Below are 20,888 nucleotides of genomic sequence, written 5' to 3'. Positions count from 1 at the left end.
ATTGCTTTAATATTCTTCCAACCTCTGCCCTCCTCTTCAGTATTAAACTAATAGCTTTTATGGACACCTTTACAGTTTTAATGTACTTTATTGGTAGGTGCATGTAAACTTATCAGGAGTGACTGGAAGCAAAGGAATATGGTATTAACACCATGACACATTTATCAAATATAAACTCCATAAAACAAAGTCACCTTGTAAGAGACACAGAATAAAAAAAAAATAAAAATACTGATTTACCCCTTAATCTAAAGTTTTTACAGTGTAAGTGGTCTAAATCTCCTTGTTCTTGCATATAACTTTGATATAACATAACATATTTTTAGTAATCTAGTAAAATCTGTTTACTACAGTATCTTAGGGGGATTTTTTTTTTGTTAAGACATTCAGTTTGGTATTTGAGCTTTATGGAGTTTTTTTTGATTAATTTGGTTTGTTTTCTGGGGATGGGGGGGTTGAGTAAAAATAACCAACATCTATCAGGGATTTGGTGATGTTAGAGCCAGCTTATTTAAAGCCCAAACTGAGCCTCAGAATGCACCACTTTGGGGGACAGCTTTCAGACACAAAGCTCACATCTGTGACATATTGGTCTCTGCAGTTCATGTGAGGGCTCTTCAGCTTTCCACAGCATTTTGGGCATCAGATGCCCCAGAGAAACATTCACATGTGACATTTCAGGCCGCAGTGTCCCCTGTGCATCAGGGCTGTGCTAACTTTGGGGACCTGTTTATACAACCTCCAATTACTGTTAATAGTATGAACTCATTAAGGAGTTGGTTCTTTGTAAACTGTGGCAAGTTTCTTTGTCTGTATGCACCCACAACAAGAAGAATAATCAGCAGATTCTCTGAGGGGTTCTTGGTGCTGGCTCAGCACATGTTGTTGCACTGATTAGAGATGGGAACTTCAAAGCTGACCTCTGACCAGCTAAGGACTTGGCAGGGAGGTGGCTGAGACAGGCAGAGGAAGTTTTTCCTACAGCTTGGGAGATGAAGGAGAAGGGGAAAGGATGGGAAGCTGTGAGCAACGAGATTTTAAAAAAAACAGAAATAACAGAAGAGGAAATAAGAGGAATTTTTTTAAGGATTAGAAGAAAGGAGAACATGGAAGACACACAGGAAGGGCATAGATGGAAAGGCTGTTGTGCTGGGAGCTGTAGTGCCCTTGGCTGTCAGACTAACCAGGGCTGGCAGGGGAGTTAAGACATCCAGTAAAGAATAATACAGGCCAGGCACTGTTGCTATCGAGCCCCTGAAGACTTGAACAAAACTTTGCAACTTTTTTTTTGTGGTTAGCCTAGCTATAGCTGCACAGTTAGGATTAAGCAGTTGCACTGTGAACGCTGTATGCTCGGCTAATCTTTTGTTACAAAGAAAGGGAAGACAATCCCAGGATGAATGGGCTGTCTAGATGACGGGAGTCATGCCAGGAGTGAAGTCAGGAGTACTTGGGGGAAAGGTCATTCCGGCAGTGGGAGATCACGACCACCGACTCATTGACCGCCTACTCAAAACGGAACCCAGACTCGGAAGGAGAGCAGAACTGAGCCTGCGGAACAATTGCCATGAGAAAGGAGAGGAACGACGAGAAAATAGGGGTTTGAGTACAAACTGAAAGAAAAGTTATGTAATTTGTAACCAAGGAACGCTGGCGCCTTTGTTTGTTAAAATGTATAAACAGCGTACCGTTCTGGTGACCGGGGAGCCGGCCTTCCGTGGCCACCGCCCGGCTCCCTGCTTGCCGCGACCTGGAATAAAACGCGGAGACCCGCGGGAATAGCGCTTGGCTGTGTGAACTGGCGTGCGCACGGGTAACGAGCCCGCGCTGGGGGCCGCGCTCGGGGAGCGTACTGCAGCCGGATTCCAGCCGGATCGCACACGTATTCCAGCCAGATTCCAGCCGGATTGCACACGTATTCCAGCCGGATTGCACACGTATTCCAGCCGGATTGCCGACGCTGCCTTCCCCGGGAGGGAAGCGGGGCGGGAGCCTCCCGGGCACGTGCGCCTTGTTTTGGGGGCGGGGCCCCCGCCGCGAGCCTCCGCGCCGGCGCGGGGAGGCGGGGCGCGCGCACGGCCCGGGCGCGCCTGCGCGGCGGCGGGGCGGGACGGGGCGGGGCTGAGCCGGGCCGGGGCGGCGGGGCCTGTTCGGTTCCCTCCGCCGTCGGCGCCGACCCTGGGCGGGGCAGGCAGCGAGCAGCGGCGGCGGGGGTCATCCCACCCGGGATGTCGCAGAGTGCCATGTCCGAGACCTACGGTAGGATCCGAGGGCGGGGTGAGGGGATCTCCCTCTCCCTCCTCCCCTCCGGGGGAGCGGGCCCGGGGCTGGGCAGTGCCCCCTGAGGAGCGGGGAAGGAGCCGGTATGACGTGAGGGCTCTCCGGGCTCGGGCGGGTCCCTCCGCCCGGAGCCCCCAGCGCCTGCCCCGCCCGTGGCTGCCCGGCCGGCCCGGCAGGAGCGCTCCGAGTTATCCTTCAGGGTGAGCAGGGACCGGCTTGGGCGCCGCTTGTTGTGGTCCGGGGAGTCCAGAAGGAAACTTGCAGTGCATGTCCGCTGGGAGAAGCTGCCCCTTCCCTCACTTGGAGATGGCGGCTGCTTCTGCGAGGCAAGTTAAGGTTTCGGTCCTGGTGTCTTAGACGTGCAGATGTCAGAGTTGACTGCGTTGTGGGGAAATAGATCAGTGGGTATGTTCGTATGTCCCTGTCGTGGCCTGGGTGTGTGATTATTGCTGGTAGGAAAACATCCGATGGAGTAAGTCGGAGTGCAGGCACTGACAGGGTGTGTCCAGTGCGTCGCTGGGAAGCATCAAGGAGATGTGAGGAGTCAAAGAGGCAAGCAGAGCTGGTATTGCTGGCTAGGTGGAGGTGATGAGAAGCAACTGAATAGCATTAACTTCTTTTCTTTATAATTTTATTTGAAACTCTGCTTTGAATAGACTTTTACCCTTTCCATACCATACAGTTCTGTAGTATTTTCCAGTATAAAGATATTGTTGTACATATAAACATATTCTAAAGCCGTGTAATAGGTTCATATTCATAGTCCATGAGAGTAGGATCAGAATTGAATATGGAATAATTGAAAAATGAAAGCAAAATTGGACACAACAACTCTGGAAACTGTTTGGAGGCTGGGATGTCCATCAGGAGCAGGCCAAATGACCTGATTGTTTCTACTGTGTAAGTCATTTTCAATACTGTAGTCATCAGTGCTTGATATTCTATCCTACTGGTCAGTGCTTCCATGTACAGTCAATGCACAGAACTGAGGGGCAAAACAAGGCAAGAGTGTGGGGCAGCCCTTGAAGTGCTAGCATTAGGATATTCTAACCCTACTTCTTTTGACCATCTGTTCTAGAAGCATGTAAAACTTACATGTATAAACCAGGGAGGTGTGCTTTGTCCATCTAGATTTGAGTTTAAACAAGTTCTTCATGCTCTGTACCCCTGTGATCTTGTTACTTTGGCTATACTTACGGTGGTCTCTGTGCAAAAGAGTTGGTAGAAAACCAGAGATGACAGCATTTCAGTGGAGTTCTCCTTTGATGCTGTAATATTAGGTAAGCCAAATAGATGATTAGTATCTTAAACCAGAACATTTAAACATTTTTTGCATTGTTCCAGTAACGCAGAATAGGGATAGTAAACCCACTGGAGCTCTTGATGCCTTCTGATTATTTTGGTATCCTAGAAAACAAGCCCTTGGAATGGAACCTTTGTAGTTGTGGGTTGTTCCTGCTATTTGTTTAATTCTTGCATGATATATTACCTTTTGGAGTTTCCATGTTTGTCCTATGCACACACAGGCTACAAAAAATTCAGAGCTAGAACACTTGAGAGTGTCAAGTTCTGGAGAACACAGAATAAAAGCTAAGTTATACCATAAAATTTAACTAATGGCTCTACAATCTCTGACCATAATTGTAGTCAGTAACTAATTTTGCAGTGTCCTGTCCACATATGTAGCAGCACCATTGACAGATCAAAGTTAACAGTACCACGTGATTAAATTATGGATCTTCTGTGCTTGATGAACTTTCTGGATTTAATGTGCTCACTGTCCTAACAAAGAGTGGTTTGTTGCTGACCAGCTGTTAAAATGGCCGTGGAGGATGGGAGAAGTATTAGGTCAGTTTCTCCCTGGGTGACTGAGACTAGGGGTTACTGTATCCCCCTCCTGGAATCCCTATAGCTTGTAAATGCTTAGTCATGAATTAGATTTTTCTTGTCACTTGAATTATGACCCATTGTAATTGTGTAACCTCAAGCTTTTTATCCCATATAGTTATGCTCAGGAAACTGGTTAGTGGTTGGGTTGGTGCTTTTCTTCCCAATGTCGTTTTGCTGTCTGACTTTGATATGGCTTTAATTTTGCTGTGAGGTTTCAATTTCTCTTTCTGTTGAAAGGGGGATTCTTTTTTTTATGTTTTTCTCAATGCATAGGGAATAAAGAGCCTTTCCTCTGGCCACCACTGTTAATTTCATGCCTCCTGGGTTTTTTTTTTCTTCCCTTAGTATCTTTCTCTATGTCAAATCTGTTTTCTTTGAAGGTTTTCTGGTCACTCACTTTTCACAACTTGTTCTGTCCATTATTGAGATTCTTGTCTCTTCCCTCTTTTCAAACAAAGTTCTGCAGCTTCTCAGTCTTCACACTAAATTTTGCTTACAATTCATATTTTCACTCCTGCAGTGAAATTACATCAGTTGTGTATCTTTTGTTCTTAGCTTTCTTATCTGTTCAATTATTTATGTGTTCAATTCAATATCTATTCAATTCTTATGTGTTCAATTTATTTCCCATACCAGGTGCCAAAACCAAACCAAGCATGAGTACAAGGTAACTCCATGAATTTTGAGACTGGGTTTAGAAAGGACATTTTCCTGCTGCTTTTGGGAAAAAAGGGTCATTCTTTTAGAAGTTTGACGTTTAATACTGGAAACAGATCTGTTACTCATAGGAAAACTCTTTTAACTCAAAGTTTTCTGAGATGTAATGGCCTTTCTGTAGATAATTGCCACATTACATGCATGTTTTAGCTTGCTTCCCAGTGCAAAATATACATGTTTTTGTGGTAAATACAGCCTGGCAGAAAGTTGCTTATACTTAATAAATAAAAGCAAAGCAACCTTTGGATTTTAAATGGCAGAAGCATGGAAGTTGTATGAGCATTGAATAAATGCAATGTGTAAGATTCAGGTCAAATCTCTTCACTCCTTAGTTCTTTGTGTTTTTCCACCAGCATCTACAAATCCCAGTCTGCTCACATAAATTTACCAATCTGTGTCATTGGCGGAGAATGCACAGTCTTTCCATCCATTTGAAAATATTTTTTTTTTGGTCTGGACAATTTGATTCGTCCTTTTCTCACCATCCCATCCCCTGCCATTTACCTGATAGTATTTGCATTTATCACCCTGGTCTTCAGTTTGTTTCAAATTTGATTTTATTCCTTAGAGAGCATAGGTCTTTTGCTTGTAAGGAAGCAGAATTTCCCTCTTTGAAGCACTCTTTTTGGAGTTTGGAATAGAGCCAGGTTGATCCGTTCTACCTGTTTATCTTGTTAACTTTCTGCTAAAGAAAGGAGTGAACAGTGGGAATAGCTCCTCCTTTCATTTAGAGGCAGCATGTGCCAGTAGGAATGTTTCAGAGCACTCTTTCCTCCTGCCCTATGCCATGAATGAGGGAGTTTCCAAAGGGTCAGATGCTGCTCTCTAGCAAGGAGTTGGGAGGATTTCAAACTGAGATTGGGGATATAATTTGGTCTCCCCCCTACCCTACTGTATTAGCATTGTAAAGGAAACCATTTAGTTCTCATTGCATTTTAAAGACTAAGCTACAGCATCTCAGAAGCTGTTTGACTATTTCTTTTGCTGGAGCAGACTTCAGTCAAAGGAGGAGGTTGGATGTCTGGGGGTGGTTGCCACATCAACCATCTGTTTTTGCTGGTGCTTGAGTCAAAGCCCACAATTGTCTCTCTTCTCTTTTCCCCTCAGCTCACACTGCACCACCACCCCCAAAAGGAAAAAAGCAAACACAAAAGACATTATGTAATTTATATAGTTTAACAGCTTGTGCTGTTGGTGCATCTTTAGGGCGAAGCCACAATTTTATTCCTTTTCTGCTGTGCTAGAAAGTAAGTTTTATTTCCTCTACCCCCTGCCCAATTTGGGATCAGGTGATGCATGTAGCTCTCAGAGGGGAGTATGCTGATTCTTTATAATGCCTTATTTCCTTTAACAGCCATGCTGTGCTGTGTTTCATCTCCTTATGATTTCTGTAGTGCTTATTTTGTAACCTTTTTTCCCTTTAGCACAGAGTTCAGTCTTGATCCTAAATCCCTTCTGTATAAAGATGATCTTATTTAAAGGCAAAGTGCTTTAACTTTTCTAGACCTTTTTAGTAGCCAGCATGGCAGCAAGCATTTGTAACATCTGAATGATGTTGCTTTTCAGCTTTTCTAAGGAGGGGGAACAACAGAATTCAAAAGAAAAGTTTCTCTAGGGTGACAGCGTTGGCAGCTGAATGGAATGCTGGAGCTCTGAGCTGCTTTGTCAATCGAGGGGGAAAAAAAAAAGGAGATTTTAAAAAAGCTATGAAGTGAACTAACTCCTCTGGGAACAGGACACCAAAAATAAAAACTAGAGCCATTAAGCAGTAGTGCAAACACTAGAATGTGAGTTGCATTTGCTGTAGTTGCAAAAGATGAATGTACAAAGCTTGAGTCCACAGTGATGGTCTAAAAGAAGCTGACTGCCCAATCTCATTTCTGTGCTTCCAAACTGTGCTAAATTTTACACACATCTGTACAGCTTAAAGAGAAAACATTTAATGTCCTAAACCATGTGCTAAAATAAGTAATAAAAATGTAGCTGATATGGTACCAGTTGTCATACAGAATGATGTTATAAGAAAGAAGTTGCAGAATAACAAGATGAAAAATGTGCTCCCTGTTCTTACCTGGTATTACCTTATTTGTTAATGTGCTAGGCTGTGAACTTAATAGTTTGTTAAATCTTGGTATTTTTAACATTTAGTATTGGCAAAGCCTTTTTCTTGTCCTTCCTTGCAGTTGATTAAATGTGCAGAGTATTCTATATATTCCTGAACCATGTTATCCAGTGCTCATAAATAAACTGATAACATAAGTCTAAGAACTTTTTGGTAGTTCAAATAATTGACATTAAATTGGAGTTTAAAATCATAGAAGCATGGTTATATTAATGAATGTAACAGTGTCTTTGAGTCTGCATGCATTTGGAAACATTGCTGCCTTTGGTGCAGAAAGATTTTAATTTTTATGTTAGAAGACTGACATTTTCATTTTATGAAGTGGACTACAACATTTCTCTTAGTTTGGTGGAATAAAACACATTTCTCTTACTTTCATACTGTGGAAAAAGTGAATTGTAGCTAGTTTCAAGTCTCATCTTAAAAAGCGTGTTTGCTATTTTGTCAGATGAAAATTTGTTTTTTATCTCCTAAGTAAGCAGGCATTGAACTGGCATTTTTGTGATTTATTTGTAGGAGAGATTCCCTTTTAAATTTGTCTGGCACAATAGAATCTCAACAGGAATTAGGAGTCTATTATGAAGCGCTGCTAGAATATATTATCAATTTAAAGACATGAATATACGATCCCCATATAGCACTGTTGCTTTCAGAGCAAATATAAAGCGCCTCAACTTAAAACACCTCAGGGAAAAGGTGCTCTTCCAGATCAGTCCCTGGCAGTGACATGGTTGTCCCAAGGCCTGACTGGCCTGCAGCCTGTCTGTGCAGAAGGGAGCAGGGTGTTAAGTTTGCTGCTCACTGTGGGTTTGTGGGTGGTACAAATACGCCTTTGTGAGCCACATTTGACAACCGGTGCTTGCAGTTGCAGTGCAAATCAGTGGGGGAATAGAGTTTTGGTTTTAGTCTTTCCCTGGTTTAGGTTTGCAGTAGCTGTTGTACTACTGTCAATAACATGAGTTTTCCGTGGGAAAAAAAAAGGAAGGCAAACTTGAATTTTATAATTGTTCTTAATGAGAAAATCTGACAAATGGCATTCACCAGATACAAAGTAGAACCAGTTTTAATTGGATTTCAGATTTATGTTTGGAAAAATGACAGAATCAGAAACAGATTATTTTAATTGTCTGTGTCTCAAAATATCATGCATTTTGAGGTACTCTGAAAGTGATAAAACCAGTAAGATTATACACACACACACACACAGAGTCGTTTAAGTATACAAAATGGTGTAAAAGGCAGCTAAACAGTGATATTTGATCCATAAGAATTGAAGCTTGGCTTTCTTTGAGATAAATTTTTTCTTAACCTAACACTTTAGGCTATTTATGATATCTACATTCCATAACAGTGAAGACTTGATAGAGTGAAGAGTTCTCAGCTTCAGTGTGTTTTGCAGTTGAGATATGAGGGGCCCTTCTTTAGAGGAGTTAACACAAAATTTTCACAACCTGAAGGAAAATCCTTTTTGTAACTATTTTTTTTTTTTAATCCAGAAAGCATGAGCAGCTGGGTGGGGGCGTGACAAATGAAAGGATTTTGGAACAGAAAGTTTTGAGCATGTAAATGGTCATATTTGTGAGCAAGAAACAGCCATCCTCTGAGAAGTGTAGAATTCAGAATCTATTCTGGGCTTGTTGCAGCATTTGAAACAAGAAGGGCAAAATGTAAAAAAAAGCAAAAATCATTAGTAAAACATTACCTCATTTTAAATATGAATAAAATCCAGAAGACAGGTGAAGATAAAGAGCAGTAGACATTTCCAGGACTCAGAGCCCTGTCTTTTTAACAGTGGGAGTCTTCTTAACATTTGAGAAACTTGCTTGTTCCTTTTGCCATTGCTAGGGAGAGTTTATGATGTACCATAACAAGCAACTCCTTCATGAAATGGAATGGGCACACAGATTTATGTGCATCTTAAATTTGATTTTTGAAACTAAGTACTCAAATGAGGTCCTGGTAGAGGATTTTATTAGTTCTTTGACTTACTTTGCATCATTTATTTTTGTTTTTATTCTGCCATTCCCTAGGCCAATACCCGTGTAGCCCACTTGACAGCTTTGAACACTTAAGAAAATTAATGTTTTTATTTTTATTGATATTGCAAACTTAATAATTTTCCTTGCATGCTTACCAGATGGCTTCTAGAGACCTGGTCTGTTTCTTAGAGAAAAGGTGCAATAAAGAGTAAAAAAATCTGCTGCTGGTAGAATAACAAATAGGGAATCTTGCATGAGCTGTAGAGGTTCCCTTGGTGGCAGCATATTAGGGGAAGCAGTTGTAAGCTTTCTAATCAGTTTATAATTTTTGAGAGCAGTAAGACAGGGAAGCTTTCTTCAGTCTAGCAAAACTGAAAGCAGATTTGTGGTGGTAGCATTAAAGCATTTTATGTAACTGTTAAAACAATAGAAATGGACCATAAATCTTGAAAATGTGTATTACCAATGAACATTGATATAAATGGCTCATAAATAGGTAACAGAAATACATGTATATTAATTTAACATGTGGAGGAAATGTCAAACCAGGCATCCCAGAATAAAAATTATTTCTCCCCTCTAAATTTTGCAGTGAAATACTGCAGTTGTCCCAGCTGTACAAGGATTAAAAACAAAGTATGAGTATTAAACTGTTAATAGAGAAGTTCAAATTAATGTAAATTTTAAACCAGGGGAAAAAAACTCAAAAGCATCACAAACAACCACCTCTCTCTGGAATTGTAGATTTTGTAAAATGTTATCGTTATATATTTGTGTTGACTATAGTTAATAGCTGACACACTCTTAAAACACGTTACTGGAATACAAGCCAACCATTTACCTGTTATTCAGTTTATTTTAACTGAACTCAGATGCAGCTGTTTCTGCTTTCTTTTGTCTTTCTTGCCTCTCCATAAAGAAGAATTCTTAGTTGTTGATGTGTAATATCACTACTGTAGACACTGGATAATTTTTCGGATTTATTGCTATTTGCCAGTTTTGTCATCTATTCCCTTCTCTTTGAAATGACAGCTACAAGAGAATAGTTGGCTTGTGAACTTGGTCTTGTAACAAAAACGTGAGTCCATACTAAAATTTAACTTTTTTTTTTTTTTTTTCAATCTTCAGATTTCCTGTTTAAGTTCTTGGTCATAGGAAATGCTGGAACTGGGAAATCCTGTTTGCTACACCAATTTATTGAAAAGAAATGTAAGTACATGTGAAGGACAGTGAAAGCTCTCCACTGCCTTGTACCACAGCTAAAGGCTCTGCCTACATGAGTACCTCTTATGGGTATGGAAGCTCCCCTAATTCTCTTATTTGTGTAGGTGAGGATTTTAGTAAAGAATTATGTTCAGAACTGTGCTGTAAATTCTTATTGCTCACTGTTTGTCTTTAATCTAAAACCTAATAAAGAGCATTATTTTCTGTTCCTCTCAAATAAATATAACAAGATGTTGGTGAAAATGCAGACTTACTTTCTGTAAGAGGTATAATTTGAACTACAAGATTCCCTAGATATATAGTAGAAACTTGGATCTTTTAGAAAAAATAATGAAAGAAAAGTTGAATTGCTTGAGTAGATTTAGAAATCCTGTAGCATCTTTCAAAATAAATAGTAACTCTTTTCTTTGTTAAGGACTGTGGTCTATGATAAATACTGATATTCAGTTTTGAATGTTATTCAGAGATGAGCAGATAACAGAAAAAATTCTGTTGGATTGTGCATTAGACATCAAGATTAAACAAAAATAATATGCATTTAGAAACCTTTGTAAATCTAAGGTGACTGTTTCTTTCTCAACCAAACAGTAATTCATCTTATCTCTTGAGGAGTACTTAAGGATAATGATGTGTAAGTGCTAAGGAACATGGCTTGATTCTGAGTAAACTTGAAACAAGCCCTTCTAGTAAGGGCAGCTGTAAATTACTGAGATTCTGTGATATCAACAGGCATGCATAGAGCAAGTATCTTAACTTTGTGCATTAAAGAAGAATTGGCTCTTGCATATTCATGGTCAAGACTGTGTGTATTCCCATTAATTTTGATTTTAAATGGCATCGAAGTATTAGGAAACACAGTTGGAAAAAAGTGTACAAAAAGTATCCTGCTACTTACAATAGAGAACAGGAAATTACTCATAGTGGGCTTTCTAGTAGTAAGTTTGAATTGACTAAACTGTCAAAAACTGTAAGAACATTCATTTCTGTGTGGTGGCAGTGAGCTTATGAGCAGCACTGAATTTGACGGTTCAGGAAGTTTGTAATTCAAACACTGAGTTTTGATATTACCTAAATTGTTTTATGTAAAATCTATTCACTCAAAATATTCTTCAAATATCTTTTTTGTTTTCTTTTCTTTCTTTTTTTGTAGTCAAAGATGACTCAAATCATACTATAGGAGTGGAATTCGGTTCAAAGATCATAAATGTGGGTGGTAAATATGTAAAATTGCAGATATGGGATACAGCAGGACAAGAACGGTTCAGGTACGCTCTTCAGCCATTTTATTAAGTGTTATAATTGCTGCTGTGAGTGGTTATTTATCTCTGCTTGCAAGTAGGCAAAGCTTTTTGGTCAGTGGAATTGTTTGTCTGCTTTCATATTAACCTTCCAACCTGGACACAGCAACACAGATCCATTGATTTCCGTAGAGCAATGCTGCCTTGCAGGACCTGAGTTTCTGCCCTTTCTTTCATTGGGTATTTTCTGCTAGGTATATGAGTGGAATAGATGGCTAAAATCTTGCTCACCAGCCAAATTCCTAATTGTTTTTTAATTAAGAGTATGCACTTAACTCTATGTTTTGAAGACCTTCTATTGATTGGAATAAGTAAATGTCAGGAAGCTGTAAGCTGCTCAAAATCTGCATGAAAATGATTCACAGTATAATTATATACAGTTTTATTAGAGAAGAAAAAAATCAGGGTAAATACAGTTCTAGAAAGACTGAGATACCTTAAGTTTCTTAGAGAAAAAACAATTTGTCAGTTTATAACAATCAGTGTGCTTTTAATGCTGTATTTTAAGTGTTCTACATCTGAGGCATAGATCAAACTTAGTAAAAATCTAATGGATTCCTGGGCACATTCATCATCAAATAGGACATCCTTTTTTTACATATATATATTTTGAGGGGGATAGAGCTGAGGTGTGAGCTCAGATGTGTCTGAGGTCACTTTGTTTTGGGAGAGGGGTTGGTTAACAAAGGTATGATGGTAGAAGTCTGAGTAATGGACAGCACTCCAGGTAAATGTCTTCTATCAGACAAGTCCTTTGGATATACTTCTGACTAAATAAAGCTGGGCTGTGATATGTAGTCTTCATTAACGAGGTCTCTGCAGTGTGTTGGCCAGATATCAGCCTCCAGTTCTCTATCTGGTCATGTATTATGATGATTTGTATACCTTCAGCACCACGTGGGACATAATGGACTTTGAGAATCCTTGTACAGCTATATTTAATGAAAGTCCTTCATCAAAATCCTTGTTGTAATTAGTCTGCTGCTGCACAGCTGATAACATTGTCTAAAAAAACATGTTTTGTTTTAAATATGTAAATAAGAATTCTATTCCATAATACAGATTGTGTTATATTAACCCAGATTTTTAAAGTGAAGGCACCACAGAAATGTGTATTTGTAATTCTATTTCAGGTCTGTAACAAGGAGTTACTACAGAGGGGCTGCAGGTGCTTTGCTTGTCTATGATATAACCAGGTAAGAAAGCCAGCAGCTCTTTTGTTCATAGACTTCCAGATTCAATTAATGCACAATAATTCTTCCCCAAGTACCTAATGCTATAATGAAGATTGGGCAGGAAGAAGAGAAAGTATAAGAAGTACTTCTGTTTCAGTGCATATTTAAACTTTGGAATTTACTTATATGAGATATTGTGAATGTCAAATGTGAATGATCTTAAAGGCTTACACAGATTTGTGGGGATTGGCCTCCCAGCTGATCTAATAACGGTGGACTATGTGCAGCCACTGGCTCAGCAAGCTTTGCCACAGAAACAAAAGTGGACTTCAGCCATCCTTAACCAAGGTGGTGCACCCTTTCTTGTGGAAACTGCTAATTGGTGTGCTGGGATAGCAAGTCATCCTCTGGAGAATCTAGCTCTGCCTACACATTCTTTAACTGTGGGCCAAAATTCTGTTCATCTCTGCATCTTTCGATATTTTAATATTATAGGCAGCCAGTAAAACACCTTACCATTATACATGTTCACATTCTTCCTGCCACCATTAACTGATAATTGTGAGAGGAGTTTAGGCGTGGTTAATGTTGGATCACTTGGTTGTTGCTTGTTGTTCTGTGAGTGAAGAGTTCTCTCAGCAGGCTCTGAAATCTGTGTTCTGTGCTTAAGGTCAGCTGGAGTCATCTGTCAGTTCACTGCTTGAAAGCTTTCTCCCTGACCACTGCTACAATGGCAAGTGTGACTGCCTGCAGTGTAGGTCCTGACACCGATGTGAAAGTTCAGGCATGCACATCTACACAAGCCTCGTAAATTCTTACAATCCCACTGGTAATTCAAGTATCAGTTGAATTCCAAGTGGAACAGTATCTCATTCTGTTATGCCAAAATGTCATGCATAAAAGGTTGAAACTAGATAAGAGCTTAACATATAAGCTTTTCATATTAACACAGTATTTTATAATTGTGTGTTTATATGTTGTGATTAATTTCATTTCGATTTTTAAAAACTCAAGCTTTTAAATAGTTTCATGAAGGAATTTGATACTCTTCCCTGTTCATCACTGGCACACTGAGATGTGTAGGTGCCTTGCCTGACTACCAGCAGTTTGTTTGCCACAAACTGCTTTGCTGTCTGAGTTTTGGTTCAATGATTTGTTTGTTCATGATAAATGAGTGTGGCCTAATAAAGGATTTCCTTTCCTGTGCAGCCGGGAAACCTACAATGCACTTACTAATTGGTTGACGGATGCAAGAATGTTAGCAAGTCAAAATATTGTGATAATACTGTGTGGAAACAAAAAGGATCTTGATGCAGATCGTGAAGTCACTTTTTTAGAAGCATCCCGGTTTGCACAGGAAAATGGTAAGTAGTAACATTCAAAGATGTGTAATACTTCAAATCATTTACATTTTTGTGCAGTTAGGCTGTACTTTGTACCCTGTCTACAGAAAAGAGTTCTGTCAGTACCTGAGGCCCAGAGAGGCAGTGCATGAAAATTACATGTACTACTTAAGTCTCATTACCAGTGGCTCTTCCACTCACAGCTGCTCCTTTAAGAATACCCTCTATGTGGAGATGTATTCTGTAGGAAATGTAATACCACTTCAGGTATTGCCTTGCCTCCAAACAGCTGAGGAGAAAATTAAGGACGTGAATTCCCATTTTTCAGCATCTTAAAGACTCTGTAGATAATAGACGAAGTTGTATGGGGTGTGCTGCAGTTTGAAGCAATGAGTTTTACTCACTGAAAACTGAGTTCAGTGCAGGGCATGGATCCAGAGAACTGTTAACCTAGTCTCTGGTATTCAGAATTTCCAGTCTGAGGACATGATTCTGAGTCAGCTAAAACCAGTCTTGGTCTGAGCTTCTGTGCTGCAGTCCTGCCATCAGCAGAATCTGGTTTTGCTTTTATAAATCAATTAAAGTCTTTTCTACTAACTCTGGTTACTGACTTTGCTTTTGCATATGACCTCTATTAATGGGAACCTTTATGAAGTTTGGTTTCAAGTGCAGTTTTGCATGCACAGCCCAGGTTATCTTTGGATTCCACCTTTCTAGGGTCCCCGAGTAAATTTTAGAGGATGTTTTTTGTGGTTTTGCCATCAAAAGTTAGTTTTTCTGGACCATGCTTTTGGACAGTAGATCTCTGTAAAAATATTTTTATTGCTTCTGGCTTTCATGCTTTGAATTACTATACCTGGTATTCCAGACTTGTTTTGAGGATGATTTTTTTTGGTGTCAAATGCAGAGCTGATGTTCTTGGAAACAAGTGCTCTAACGGGGGAAAATGTTGAAGAGGCTTTTGTACAGTGTGCAAGGAAAATACTCAATAAAATTGAATCAGGTAAATTAAGCTTTATATTTATAAAATCTTTTATTTTAACTGAAAACTAATAAAAGTGCACATGGAAATACCACCATTCAAAGTCCTTTAATAGAATTAAACAAAAAAACCCCAAAATTTCATTTTGGTGAAATAACCCATTTGTTTGAAATAACCTATTTGCTTTATAGCTGCTTTTCTTATGCTTTAATAGTAATGGATATCTAAGTGAGATCTGTATATCCAAAGAGGGGTGGTGGTGTGAACTGTGGGTGATGTTTACCTTAACAGTCAGGTCTGAGTGTAGGTTCTGTTTTCTGTGGGTTGCTGCATCCCTACAAATACTAAGCCTGACATTAGGCAGCTTTTGTAGTCCAGAGTAAAAACCTAATATCAGGGCAGTCATAGCTTTAAATTCTGCTTCTGATATGTAACAGGAAATACAGTCAAGAAGTATGAACAGTAACACTAAAAATTTCAGGGATGTTTCCTAGCAACTGTTTCTCTGAAGTGACCTTCCTGCCTCTCCGTTGAAATCATTTTTACTTTTGCAGATCTAGAAATATAACAGAAGCTTCTCAACACAAGTGGGCAGGTTTCTGCTGGAGACGGACTCCTATGTGTTAGATGTCATTACAGCTAATTTGCATTCCAGTTTTTTCTCTCCTCTAGCTGCTTGATATCTTCAAAGTTTTAAGTACTGGCCATACTGAAAAGTCTGTCTCGGATTCTAATTACATGTTTCTAATGCCAAACACAAATTTTTAGATTAAAATAATATGATATTTTCATAGGAATTTTCTGCTTACTGCATTAAATCAATGCCAAACAGCAGCTTCCATTTTAAACAAACAAACAAAATGAATCTAAACCAATCAAACCTAAAACCCATATGAAAAAACAGTATGTAGCTAGTTTCTCACTATACTGTAGTTTGATGACTGCTTGTAAGAGGCACTGCCACCACAGAATTAAGTTTTATTTTCTGAGAACTACTCCTGGCTTTTTTTGTGCCATCACACATCCACTGAATCATGCAAAAATGGAGAGTGTAAGGAACTTTTGGAGGTCTCTCTTGGCCAGACCACCATACAGCCATAAGAACAGTTCTGAAGGCACAGCGTATGAGGTAGGCAGAAAGGGATACCGGAAGTTGGAGACTCTGATCATTTTCCCTGGGGGGCAGTTATTTTTGGAATCCTTCTATCAGATTGATCCATTTTTGTTTGGCTTGGTATCTACAGTACTATTTTCTTTGCTTATGAGACTGAAAGCAGGAAGTTTTTAACTGTATTCACAGAAAACATTTTAGACCTATCTTTTGTTCAAAGTAGAGCAAATGCATTTCTTGTTTGCAGCCTAACTGTGGGACAGATTGCTTTGTCATCATGGTCAAGGGCATATGGTTAAATTAGAGGAGAAAATGATTCAGGTTTGAAATTGCCTAAAAGTGGACAGAATTGAGATAATCTCTCCATAAATAGATCAGACTATAATTATGTATTTTTTTAATCTAATGTTAACAGTTAATTTGGAGTATATTATTTGCACATGATCTATGTTCTTGTGACCATTTTGTTTCTCATCAGGAGAATTGGATCCAGAAAGAATGGGCTCAGGTATTCAGTATGGAGATGCTGCCTTGAGACAGCTGAGATCACCACGGAGAGCACAAGCACAAAGTGCTCAAGAGTGTGGGTGTTAGAGAAACAAAACACAAAATCCCAAATACTTACTTTAGATACAGGAGGTAAGGCTACAGAAATCCTGGGGCGGTGGGAAAATTAGCATATTTCATAAATGTGCTGTATTGGGTGCTTGGCTTTTTTCACAGTTAGCCTGTAAAGTTACAGAGAATCTATTGAAATAATTATAATTTATTGAAATAATGCACAGTGGAATGGATTGGAGTTTTTATACTTCAGCTTTTTTTCTCTCATCTGCTGGGAAGACTAGTGCTCTTACTGAAGTATTTCTAAATCTTAGCTTACTCTGAAAACATTTTAAAATTCTCTATTCCTGAAATGCATTATAGGCCTAATAACTACCTAATGCACTGCAGAGAAAGTGAACCAGTTCTGTTGCACTGGGAAGAAACATTTGTAGAAGTAAGCATATATATATTGTATATATATATATATAATATATTGTATAGTATCTTGTACTAAGCTATTATAAAGTCTTTTCAGAAAAACGATGCTTAAACACTGAGACTCAAAAATTAAAGATAACACTAAATTTCAAACTCCCAGTGACATTTTTGTCCCTACCTAAAAGCAGCCTGAAGTTATTCTGATTCCTGTTAGCAGAAATGTAAACAAGAGAATAGTAGTATTTGCTGCTTAAGTGGTGTTATCAACTAAAGTAGCTCTTCTGAGGCTGTCGCAGCCTAGGAAAGAGGTGTGCAGTGTTCTGAAACTCTTCCAAATATGTTCTTCAGAGAAAGTGAGGAAAGAATTTTTCCCTTTAACAGTTGCAGGGAAAGAGAAAAGTCACATGAACTACTAAGAACAGCTCTGTGATTACTCTTTCTTATAAACAGTTGTCTTTAAGACACTTCTCAGTAGTCACTGGATTTTACATATCTCCTTGCAGCATGCAGTGGCTCTTAGGACAGTCTTTTCTCCCAGTGTAGTTAATTATTCTGCTATAATTAATCATTATTTCTCTAATACAGGGACAGTGATATCAAATAGGTGCTGCAGGCATAGCTACTGCATCATTTTTGCTATATTCATTCATCAGCTTGAGCAGTGCACACAGCAGAAGCTTTATGGAACATTAAAAAAGGCAGCTCATAATTCTACATCCTCATTTTTTTTCCTGTGTTCTGGGAGCTTAGCTCCCAATTAAAACTCAGAATTTTAAATAATGTATAGGAATCCTTGAACTGCTTTCCTCCTATGAAATGCCATTCTTCAACTAAGAGACTGCTAGAAAAGGGCTTTAATTTAGTTCAGCTTTGGTATGGATCTACAGAAATGAATACTTATTGATCTTATTTCAAGAGCTCAGTTTTCAGATTGATCAGATATGGGTAATTAATGGAGTTATTATGTATTTTACAGCTGTCCTTGCAAATGGTGTTTGAAGAAACAGAAAAGCTTGAAGGCTATGCAGTTTTTAAAAACATCTTTCCATTATCTACAAACAGAGCAGACCACTGCTGACAGAAAGGTGTCCTGTGGTAGGGGGCAGGAATGTGCACAACACACAAGTCTGCAAAATGAACTGGATAGTTTGGTGGACAATATTAAAGCTCATACCTGTATGTAAATGTTTTCCATTACCTGTTTTTGTTCTTTCACCTCTAGTTTAAAGCATTGCAATGTACTGTAAATAATGTAACAGTAAATTTACAAAGCATGGTATACTTATGTATGCTATTAGAATGTTGCACTATAAGCAGTTTAATATTTTATTTTTTTATCATATAAACAAATTTAACTGAGGTAGGCTTTGTCACGTTTGTTTGTTGCACAATAGTTTGTATTTACAACCTGAATTATAAAACCACTGGCAACTGTCAGTGCAAGGTTGTTGGTTTATTTTTTCCTACTCAGTTTGCCACATTCTAACAAGCTGTTGACAGGATCAATTCTTAACGTGTGGTTATGACCCATACTTCTGTATCCTGATACGTCAAGTTGGAAAAGGCAAGTTAAAAGCACAAGACCAGAGCAAGAATGCTACACTGAGCTATACCATCTCTCATGAAATTTGAGTTCTGTTTATTCCCTTTCTCCTGACATTTTCACGGTTCAAATGGATGCTTATCTGAAAAGTATGCACCTTAGGTTGTCTCTGAATTAAATGGAATTAAGCATGCTTTGTACTTGAAAAGCCTGGGTTTAGGTTTAAAAAGGCTGTTGGGTCCAAAAACTTTCATGTTGTATCACTCCTCTGACTGTTGTAGGATTGGATTTGTTACAGAACTGGTAACAATTATTCCCAATGGTTTTCTCTTCCTGGTAAGAGCGTGAAGCATTTTTTGAAGTGGCATAACTGTATTTTCAAGAACATCAGAGAACTCCAAAGAAACTTACCTGTCTTAATCCTCGCTCAGTTCACTTTGGCTTCCAGAAATGCAAATACTTGCCAAAAGCAAGTCCTCTGGACTAGGAAGTCGGATGGAGCCATCTCCTCCAAATAGACAGTTATTAATTGGAATGTGTTGTCTGCCAGAGCTGAGGAGGCTGGTAGTTCCAAAACTCCAAACCAGTTCTGGAATGCTGGGAAAAGATGAGGTACTGGGTAGTCTGTTCCACCACACACCATTCCACAACCCAGTCAGGTTTCTTGGCACACTGACAATAGCTGAGCACTGACACAGCACAAGCAGAGCTAAAGATTGCTCTCCTGTCACTGTTCCACCTGGCGGTGGAAGGGGTGTTGGCTATTGATCAAAACCTCTTTCCCTTATTACAGTAGCAGTTGAAAGGAGCAGAGGACTGTTGCTTATAAATAGAAATTTCAGGGGTTTCACAGGGATTTTCTTCTACTTCTTTCTATCCCTTTTACATACAAGGCCTCTTTTATACTTGGTTCTTATGATCATTTTGGTCAAGTGTCTCCAGTTTAAAAAGCAGTAAGCAGGTTTTTTTCTTTCAGTAATTGTCTTAAAGCTGTCCCCTTCTTCCCTGGAAGGAAAGAATAGTGTCATTATAATGAGTTGGGACATGTTTTTACCATTTTTAAATGTATACTCTCACTGTATACACATTAACCTGGTTAATGTGCATGTTTTGTAGTATCTCAGCCTTTTATGCTGCATATCTTGCTGACATTCTATAAAGAAATTTTCTAAAACTGCAGTTCTTAGAGAAATACTGTTGGAAGCAATAGCTCTCAGTAGTGCAAACTCTATTGTTTACTATTGCTCCTCTGAGGGTCTTTTATTTCTAAAAATAAACATCATGCCAATATCAGCCCTGGAGTAGATTTCAAGCATTATAGTTGACACAGCAAACCAAACCTAGCTCACCTGAACAGTAAGTCATAAATAGGCTACGTATGTTTTTAGGGTAAAATTCTTACTTTACCAAAGCAAGATGGATGGGAGTTTTACGTGAAATACCACCAGGTACCTATATCTGAGGTTTCATTGGATGTGGAGCTTTAGGTGTTCAGCCCATTTAAATGTCTTATTAAAGCCTGTGTCTTGCCTTTTAAATGAGTCTGTTGGCCTACACTATTTCATTTAATGCTTGTATCTAGCACCAAATAAAGAATCTTCCTTGATTTTTCTTCCAGCAAGTCCTGTTTACTTGTACAAGCTTTGTCTGTTAAGTGAAGTCAATAAAATGACTATTTGGCAACTCACATAGAATTCACAGTTGCCTCATCTTAGCCATCCTTTGTGTTCAAATAGTATGCAGTATGGCTCAAGAGTTCCCTTAAGACCTATAAAAAGTGAATGCCATAGAGAAATCTGATTAGTCTGTGCACCTCATTTCCATTACATTTTATATGCTGGAAGAATTAACACTATAAAAATCTCAAGAAATACATTATAAATCCACAGAGTAAAAATAGTCTCATTCATTTACTGAAGAACCCATGGCATAGAGAACTTCAGGGTAGCCAGCTTTTAAAAGCTTAATTTTTCCTGTTTGCATGAGTATACCTGTTCTTAATGATACAGCTTCCTGTTTGTTATCCTTTTTCCTCCAAAGCTTTACATTTATATTCTCAAAGGCATAGCATTTCAGATAGCTAGTATATCATAGTAGGGGGGAAAAGGTGATTCAGGTTGGGAAAGGATGTTAAGAATCTCTGGGAGAGTTGCAGGAGGAATGCAAGAGGCTGGAATGGTAACTGTAATCTACCTTCATACCCACCCTTTGTCATTACAGAAGCCTGCCACTTACATTCCAGG

At 39.0% G+C, this 20,888-nt stretch overlaps 1 protein-coding gene across 2 annotated transcripts; it reads left to right on the top strand.

Annotated features, from left to right (window-relative positions):
- Positions 1–2,125: 2,125 nt before the first annotated feature.
- RAB4A (RAB4A, member RAS oncogene family) lies at positions 2,126–20,262 on the top strand. 2 transcript variants are annotated; one of them, XM_005518543.2, is made up of 8 exons: positions 2,126–2,259; positions 10,117–10,197; positions 11,363–11,477; positions 12,644–12,706; positions 13,895–14,049; positions 14,936–15,031; positions 16,600–16,760; positions 18,079–20,262. In XM_005518543.2, exons 1-7 carry the CDS (start codon positions 2,229–2,231, stop codon positions 16,713–16,715), a joined length of 657 nt encoding a protein of 218 aa, XP_005518600.1. In that variant the 5' UTR covers positions 2,126–2,228; the 3' UTR covers positions 16,716–16,760; positions 18,079–20,262. The 2 variants fall into 2 exon arrangements, with proteins under 2 accessions (XP_005518600.1, XP_014119201.1); XM_014263726.2 differs by lacking the exon at positions 14,936–15,031.
- The last annotated feature ends 626 nt before the right edge of the window (positions 20,263–20,888 follow it).

Source organism: Pseudopodoces humilis, chromosome 3, assembly GCF_049639895.1.
Source record: "Pseudopodoces humilis isolate 2021_Gansu_Grassland_sample_001 chromosome 3, ASM4963989v1, whole genome shotgun sequence".
In the NCBI taxonomy this organism is placed as follows: domain Eukaryota; kingdom Metazoa; phylum Chordata; class Aves; order Passeriformes; family Paridae; genus Pseudopodoces; species Pseudopodoces humilis.
Note: the sequence above shows the minus strand (reverse complement) of the source record. Positions and strands in the feature narration are given on the sequence as shown.